This window comes from Lygodium microphyllum, chromosome 19 (assembly GCF_053477565.2).
Source record: "Lygodium microphyllum isolate KBCC chromosome 19, Lygodium_microphyllum_v1.1.10, whole genome shotgun sequence".
Taxonomy (NCBI): domain Eukaryota; kingdom Viridiplantae; phylum Streptophyta; class Polypodiopsida; order Schizaeales; family Lygodiaceae; genus Lygodium; species Lygodium microphyllum.
In genome coordinates, this window is record NC_141153.1 from 45,159,682 (window position 1) to 45,168,912 (window position 9,231).

General features: G+C 43.5%; 1 protein-coding gene across 2 annotated transcripts in view; it reads right to left on the reverse strand.

The window, feature by feature from the left end:
- Positions 1-3,175, reverse strand: part of LOC148019812 (WD-40 repeat family protein / notchless protein) — a 69,416-nt gene extending 66,241 nt beyond the window's left edge. The window contains exon 1 of one of the 2 annotated variants that reach the window (XM_087699989.1): positions 2,932-3,174. In XM_087699989.1, the coding sequence (XP_087556115.1) occupies positions 2,932-3,075 (144 nt within the window). In that variant the 5' untranslated portion in view covers positions 3,076-3,174. Of the gene's footprint in view, positions 1-2,931 lie in introns of both variants that reach the window. The other variant, XM_087699990.1, reaches the window with a different exon arrangement.
- Positions 3,176-9,231: the final 6,056 nt, after the last annotated feature.

Sequence of the window (9,231 nt, forward strand, 5' to 3'; positions counted from 1 at the left end):
ATTTAATCCTGTATGCTGCTGCCCTCCTAATGCTTCCCAACTGTCACCCTGCTTTCAGCTCTTCTGTTCAGTGTACAGACAGGCCACCTGCTGCCTATGGTCTTCAGCATCATCTCCAACCCTGCATTTTGCAATCCTACCTGGTCGCCCAGCATCTGATGACTTTACACAGCTACCATTTCATCATCACTATATACATTTGATTGCAGCAGGCCCCTTCTTCATCTACTTCAGTTTTTTCCTCTCCAAAAGAGCTGCCTAGCAATTGACTGATTGCAGCCACTTGTTCAGAGAGACTTCATCAGCACTTTTACATTTTCTCCCATTGTGACTGCCCAGCAGTCCTCTTGATAACAACCATCAGTCCTAAAACCCTCTACTGCTGTCCATCATCACCCATTATCTTCTTCGGCATCCCCCTGCACAAAGGACTATGTTTTGCTCCCTCCACATAGCATCCTCATCCAGAAGTGCTACCACTTGATTAACCACAATAGTGCAATCATCTCCAAGCTACGATTAGCATCATTGACTCAGCATTGCTCACCTCAATGCAGGCGTTAAGGCCACTCCATGTATCAAGATTGTACATGATGCATTCTTGCATTCACTTTCTGTGTTTTTAAGTTCAGTGTCACAATGTTTCTTATACACACTCTGTGCACAGCAAAACGAGGCTGACTAACATCAAGCTGAGTTGATCTTCCACAAGGGTCAATGGTGCTATCTCTAGGTCCAAAAGCAGTGTTTAAAGCAATTTGGGGAGTTTTCTCCTGAGCTAGCACCTCAAAGAAGGAGCCTTGTCACATTATGAAGAAGCTAACTGATGTGACCTATCCGCTGGACCTACCCTCTAATTGGAAGATGCGTCCAATATTGATGTGAATACTCTAGTGGAATATCATGGTCCTGTTCCTATAGCAACACCAGAGCATGAGAAGCCAGAATTAATGGATGACTTTAGGAGTTGGTTGTGCCAGAACAAGTGCCGCTTCATGGGTACAAGAAGGGTACACGGAGGAAGGAACTTCAATTTTGCTAAAGTTCAAGGGTTAGCCACTCTTTGCCTTTGCTTTGGATCTACCAAGAGGCTATCTGACCAGGGACAGCCACAATTCTAGGGAAAATGTGATGCACTTGGACACCACCCACATACACATGCTCATGCATCAAGCAGCAACCACCAAGATGTAGCAATGCAGGTCAAGGAAATGGGCCATGGCAGCAAATCATTTGTGTACCAAGTTGACCAATCAAAAAGCCAATCATCACAATAGTTTGTAGAGCAGTTTTTACTTGTTTGCAATGACATGACAAACTCACCAAAATAATGAGTCTTTGACATCAGAAATAACATGTCAGGTTGCTTTATTTTGTGTCAACTGCACGTTTTCCAGAAAGGGATAAAAGCAACTATGATGAACTGCAAAGGGCATCATGGTCATGGTCAAGGCATCAGTGCAAATCATCATGATCAGCAAACGTGATATTCTTCTCCTTCCATTCATGCCTAACATGAGGAGAAACAAAGAGGAGTCCTGTCAGCAAACTAGGGTGTTCAAGAAATTGATGATCCATAGTTAAGAGTGTTCATGGCTGATCGCAGCTGAAGACTGATTGAGGACGAGCTTGTAGCATAGAAGAGCTTTCCCAGATCTACCTCATAGATGTTTGGAGCAAAGCAACTTAAGGATCAAAATACACAAGTCAAAAGTCCTTGTGCCTATGGACATACAAGGCATGCTGGTTGATGTGAAGAGGCACAAAGCTAAATCTCAGGTTCACCACATGGGCACCCTCCTATTGATTGGTTAGTGGTACTCACTCTACGAGGCTAAGATGGAAGATATGATCTTTATCATTGAGTTTGTTTTTTCCATACCTGTGGGACTCAAGGCCTTGCACAACTAGTTTGGAGCCCTTAGCAGCACAACGAGAGGTTCAGGAGCTCATTGGGAGCCTTGCTAGATGACACTTATGGAACATTGCTACCATGTGGTCTTTGGTGAGCTCTGGTCTTCCATCATTCACTCTCTCCCAAGTGCAAGGAGCAGAGACTCTCAGCACCGCTAGAAGCTCCCACAAATGTTTCACAACGCATATCTTGATCTAGCCACTTTTTGCTCCAACCATGCTGTCAGGTACTTCCATGTGTATGTTTTGCTCTAGCAATTTTTTGTTCCATCCACGCTGTTAGGACCATGTACTTCCATGCATCACTCTGAGTACTATAGTTAGACACGTCTATTTTTGCCAAAAAAAAAAACACACAAGTTGGGCCCACAAACAAGTTTCAAATCTTCCGAAGAAGATGTTAGAATATGGCTGAGTTCTACTGTTTGAGGACACTTTGCTCAATGTCTCTGTTTGCCGAGAAGTTCTTGAGCTAGGTTAACAACGTCACTCCTACATGTAGTGGATTCTTGAAGACTTGTGGCAAATAAGGTGATCTAAATTTCGGATTACAAAGGCTTTTATGAGGGAAACAGTTAAAATCCGGCAACAAATCTAGAAAGGCAGCTAAAGCCATTGCTTAACGGAGGACCTCTGTCATCAATTCAATGACTTTTATAAGGGAAATAGTTAAAATCCCGGCGACTAATCTAGAAAGGCAGCTAAAGCCATTGCTTAACGCAGGAACTCTGTCAATTATATACACATGCAAGGTCGACAACAGAAAATCTACAAAGGCAGCAGCACACAAGGTTGACGGTGACAGCTTAATAGGCGTTTTGCATACTCTGAAATCAAACACTGCTGGACGTCTTCTAAACAATGAGTCGATGAGTTAGACACGACACAGCAGCTAGAAGACCATATGCGTACTGTAGAGTAAGAAACAACACGCATACGCCTGAACCTGGAAAACCCTGCCATAGCCATGAACGAGATGAGGAAATTCAACGAACAGCAGAAGCGAGAGAAGCTCACGCTTTGGAGAAGGTTGTTGACGAGAGCCTGCAGCTCGACCGGGCCGACATTTTGAGGGATGTCTAATGGATTCCCGAGAGGATTGCCTTCAGGGTCGGACAGCAAGCAGATGATGTTGTTCACCACCGGTGCGCCCGCCGCCATCTCTCTCTCTCTCTCTCTCTCTCTCTCTCTCTCTCAGTGTAGAACCCTTCCCAGGGTTTAACAACCAACCGGTGTCCAACCAGTGCTTGAAAGAAACTATCATCTAGAGAGCTAGTTAAGTATAAGACCTTGTTAGCAGTTAGGTCGCACCACCTCATTTTTAGTGTTGCAACCTCCCAACTGGCAATTTAGGGCAGGTTCAGACAGGACCAGCAGTTAGCGACGAGCTCTCCACCCCCAACCAAAAAATGACATGTGGCACACTTTGTTCAAATGGTGCAATAGCTCTCCGCCATCTCACATCCACGTCACAACAAAAAGGATTGTCAATCCTTTCGAGTCCTTACCCCCCCCCCCCGCCCGCATCCAACTTGACATTCCATTTTGACGCTGTTTTATTTTCATAAAATCTAAACATTCTTTCCAACTATTTTTTATTGAAGGCTACAAAAACTATTTTGCAATGTTCATTCCATCTTCTCTTATAAGGTGTTTGTGAAAACTCTAGCTCTTAGAGTAAAGCATTTGCTCACTAAAGTTGTCCATCCAAGGTAATATGGTTTTGTTTTTGGTTGGCACATTGATTATGCAATAATTAATCTAAACTTTTCAGTACATTATGCTTTGTCTTTACAAGCCTTTGTGTAGGTCAACATGGACCTAGAGAAGGCCTATGACCAAGTTAACAAGTCCTTCAACTTGGGGGTGTTGAAGGAATTCAAATTTGGCATGTCTTTATAAGCATGGTTGTTAAACTCTTGAAGAATGCTTTGGCAACAATCAATGTCAATGGTGTAATATCGAAGCCTTTTCTCTTAAGAAGATCCATTACACACAAGTGCCCTATCACCCCTCCTTTTCGCCCTTGTAATTGATCCATTATTACGCAAAATTGACATGAAGATCCAAGCCAAGCCCTTTAAAGGGCTTCCCCTTCCTAATGGTGACAAAATGTCAGCCCAAGTTTTTGCAAATGGCAATGCCTCACTACTGAAAAGGACTCTATGGATGCTCTTCTCCATATTTACACAAAGTTTGCTACACTCTCTAACTTGAGGATCGATGCCACCAAGGCCAAGCTCCTCTACCTCACATGGGGTGATCCCCTTCAATGGATTTATCAATATGGTTTCAGAGTCGTTGAACCTGGCGAAATCATGAGGTACCTTCGAACTCCCATTGGCATCAACATCATGGCTAGGCAAAGGTTTGAATGGTTTGCTAATAAGTTCAGAAGCAAGATTAGTAAATGGCTGTCAGCTCACATTTCCCAAACGGCCAAAATTATTGTCACTAAAAGCATCTTAACCTCAACTATTGTCTATACAACATCCCTTGTTGCTTTTTCAAAATCTTCTTGGCTTCAAATTGAGAAGCTCTTCAAACAATTCATTTGGTCTAATAGTGATAGGATGAAATCTTCTCATATTGGATGGGAAATCCTCAACACTGCTCACAAAAATGATGGTGATGTTGGGCTTGAAGCATTGGATGACAAGCCAAAAAGAATGTCTTTAAGCTTGCTTTAAAAATTGTATCAAGATCAACCATGGACTGTGCTCCTAAAGTACTGGTTTTGCAGACTTGTAACATCTATGGCCACTCCTGGCTTGGGGCCTAAGGCCAACTAGCAGGACATCATCTCATGTTCACATCTCAGCATTAGAATTCCCCAATCAAAGGCTGCATATGACATGGTTAGGTCTTGGAAATCCATCCTCTGAGAGGCACATTAGTCCTCTCTGAACAACAGGGCAATAAATTTTTCCTTACTATACAATATATGACTTTCCCCCCACGCTTTTCATCCATCCATGGCCCCTATGCATAGAGCTCCAAAAGTGGCCAGATCCCTCCATGTAGATGGAGTTAGAATTTGGGGTGACATATGGAATGTTGAGCTCCACGAGTGGCTCCCCCTAGACACCATTTGGGCTTGCTTCAATCTCCTAGCACACGAGATGCGACTGCTCAACAAGACCCTGTAATCAATGAGGGTTGACTAGCCTATAACTATCACCTTAAAGCCTCTTCATGTGCTCGTGACTTTGAAATTTTCAAGTGGCAAATTTCTCTCAAATCACACTGATTTCAAAGATTTTAGAGGACCTAGCCTTGCTATTTCAATGTTCTTGTGTGCCAAGCGGAAAAAATAATACCTAAGCCAAGATTATCCACATGGAAAAGTGTTGGGGGTAAAGGCGCCTCTGCCTAGCCGCCCGTGTATTACTACACTGACAATCATCGCCACTGCACACTGCAGGTGGCGGGCGCCCGTCACCGTCACTTTATTCTTTATTCTTTTAGTGACAGTTTGAATAAAGGAAGGCCCGGTCACACATTGTGACTGTTGGAGTTCCCATTTCTAGTCTCTCCCTTTCTTGCTCTTGCTCTCCCGCCATAGCTCTCGAGTCCAACCTTCGATCCGTCGCTCCCTTCCAACTAGTATCAGAGCTTTGCTTTCCGACTCTTGAGCTTGATTCATGGCATTCTCAACATCCCATCGACTCCCTACTTGCATTGGGTCTTCTTCTCGACAGCCATATCCGACTCCTTCGAGCTCTCGTCACTCCCCGGCTTCCCGAGCACCTTCCCGGCATTGTTGGGCACCTTTAGGGCATTACATCAAAGGTATTTGATCATTTTCTTCAGGGTTTACTTTAGTTCTCAGGTCTCACAGGCTGTAAACAAGATTGGGGCAGCCACCATTGAATCTCCCTTGCTTCATATCTCACTTGCCTATGAATAAGACTTGCTAGAGCTTGTTTGAGGCCTTCCTTGGCTTTAACCGAACCCCTCTGAAGCTTGGCCACCATTTTTTGCAGCCCCAGGACCAGCATTTACAGTTGGCAGAATCACGTAGCCCTCTCATATGTGTCTTCAGCATTGACAATCACAATAGCAGCTCTGCCCCTCCATTGGCACTTGGAAAGGCTCCGTTTCGGGCATATGAACATGCTTTGATGTTTGGTTTTGATGGTTGATGTGTTGGCATAGCATTTGGACTGATTTAACACTGTTTTGGGACTGTCATAACAGTCCACAGGTAGTTTATGACAGTGTTACACTGACATTTGATGCTACAGCTTGTTTGGCATTGTCATTTGATGCCCGATTAGTCTCGTTTGATGATGCCCGGATGTTAGGGGAATGTATGCCTATTGTTTGGCAAACATTTGGAGCTGATTTTGGTGCTGAAATTCTCAGTTTTGAACAGTAAATCACTGCTGTACACAGTTGGGCTGAAGTCATTTTACCCATGTATACTTATGCCTATGCTTTTCGGGCTATGTTTCGGACATATATGGTGATGTATTGACACTTGGGGCTCGACATAGAGCTTGGTTTTGATTCGGGATTGTTGGTTGAGCTTGAGCTCGCTTTGCAAAGCATTTGGATGCTCCGTCTTGGATGTACTTATGGCATGTATGTTGCTTATGTATGGCCAGTCTTGACATGCTTAGCCTATGCCATTACTACATGCTAGTTACATTGTTTGGAGCCTATTGCTACTAGAGCTCGGTCTTGGCTTGACCTTGGATTCTCGCAGCTTACTTGAGCTATTTATTGGCTTGCCAGAGTCGTATCTTGGGATATACTTGATGTCTTACATGCTTATGGATGCTACATACGGATCCTCTACTACCTACATGTTCGGGATGTACTATTGATGTATTGTCTTGGACTTATGTCATTGGCACTGTGTCTTGCCTTGGCTTGAGCTCTTGAGCCCATACATATAGCTTTTGTGCCAGTGGGAGCATTCTTGAATGCTTATCAGACATTGAGCAAGTGGTACTTTTATGCATTGAGCCGTTACATGCTATTGAGCAATTATAGACACTTGAGACTTTGGGACTTCTTACCTTTTGGGATGATACATCATATGTCCTGGTTCACTGTATGCTTATGAGCTAAGTCTCAGTTTTGGATCTGTATCTTTGTGAACTCACACCTACTTGTGTCAAGTTTTGGTAGTGGCAGGAACACTTTGCCCCGTTGCCTGGGGGGTGTGCCTACTCACTGGCAGATGTTTGTATGATATACTTGGGTGTTGGATTCATGCTTATCAACCGTCATATGCTTATGCTAAGCCCGCATGCTGCCGACTTTGGTCTTGGCAGTATCTGATTGCCCTGGGATCCGATTTTGGCATTGTTAGCTCTCTTTTACTGAAATCTGAAATTTATTACAGCAAGCATATATGTATGGACTGACATGGATTTTTCATGCTGAAATACTCTGAAATGATGTACTTTCACTAGTACTTGGTGGGCAGCAGCTTTGGTTCCACTTTCTTCGCCATTTTTCCTCGATTTTGGTGATTTTTTTGTCATTTCTGCAGTAAACAACAAGCAGTTTTGAACTGTCTATAGTCTTCCAGCCTGCATTATGGTGAGTTCATCCACTGATCATGCTATTTTCAACATCACTAAGCTTGATGGTACGAATTACTCTTATTGGAAGAGCCAGATTTACCAGGTATTGGTGTAAAAATCACATATCAAACCTTTGAGGTTAAGCGGGCATCCGCCTGTAACTATGCCAGATGAGGAATGGCTTGAGCTTGATGAGTTATGCAAGTCCACTATTGTATTGTCTCTCACAGAACAGGTTCACTATAATGTCTTTGAGGAAGAACGGAGTGCATGGCAGTTGTGGGAAAAGATAAAAAATCTCTATGACAAGAAAAGTCCAGCGAGTCAGATCTATTGGCCAAAGTAGCTTATGGATCTGCGCATGAAGGAGAATGTGACTATGTCTGCTCACTTGAGCCAGTTCCATGCTATACTCAAGAACTTGACTTCGCAGGATATCACTTTTGCAGAGGATGTCACTCCTCTTTTCTTGGTTGGTACTCTTAATAAGTCATGGGATGTATTCCGCACTTCATTATGTGCCTCTACTGCTACCTTGAAATTATCTGATGTTGAGAGTGCTCTTCTGCACGAATAGGTTAACCGTAAGAATTTGGATGCCTCTCGTGTGTCTCATGCTATGACAGTTAGAGGCAGGAATGATGGATATGGAAAGCATGGCAGTGGTAGTGCCCGTGGATGGGATTCTCAGAAATCTCAGTCCAAGTCTCGTGGCAAGTCACGTAGCAAATCCCGTGGTAGGAATGCAGATGTTACTTGTCACCATTGTGGAAAAAAGGGCCATATTAGACCACAATGTCATGAATTGCGCAAAGATAAGGGGAAAGACAAAGTGCAGGATAAGTCTTCTGATCTCAGCATAGTACCTGCAAAGTGCAGTGTTAAAATTGAAGAGATCAATGTTATGTAGCCTGAGAATGTTGATAATGATGATTATATCCTAGCAGCTTCTTCTAGTGCTTCGCAGATGACAAAGATACACTCTATGTATGCACAGTGTTGGCTCTTGAACTCAGGTGCATCCTTTCATATGACACCTTGCCGAGAGTGGTTTCATTCATACCGTACTGTTTCAGGTTCTGTACGCTTGGGTGATGACAACTCTCTTGATATTATGGGCATTGGTGATGTTAGGCTGCAGTTTCCTTCTGGCAGCAGTTTTATTATGCAGGATGTACATCATGTACCTGCTTTAACACGCAGTCTCATGTCAGCTGGATAGCTTGATGACACATGATATCATGTATGTTTTGGAGACTCTGCATGGAAGATCACTCATGGCAGACTTGTGATTGCGAGAGGTGCCAAGGCTGGCAGTCTCTACCCCTTGATTGTATCAGCTTCTTCCCTTGATCATGTTTTGTCTGTGGGTTCTATCCCACATGTATCTCTTTGACATGCCCATTTGGGCCTTATGTCTTTGAAGGGAATGAAAATGTTTTCTAGTTTGCAGTACTTACCGCCCCTTGATTATGCATGTTTTGATTCATGTGAGCATTGACTTTATGGCAGGCAGACTAGGTCTACGCAGAAGAAGTTTGGTAGGCCACACATGAGTGAGCCCTTGGCATTGGTACATTCGGATGTCTGTGGGCCCATGCCTTGTTAGTCTATGGATGGTGCAAAGTATTTTGTTACGTTCATAGTTGATTTTTCACGGAAAGTTTGGGCTTATCCCATTAAGCTGAAATTCGATGTCTTGACTGTGTTTCAGAGATGGCTTGCATTGGTTGAGAACCAGTCTGTGTATAGGCTAAAATGTCTAAGGACAGATAAT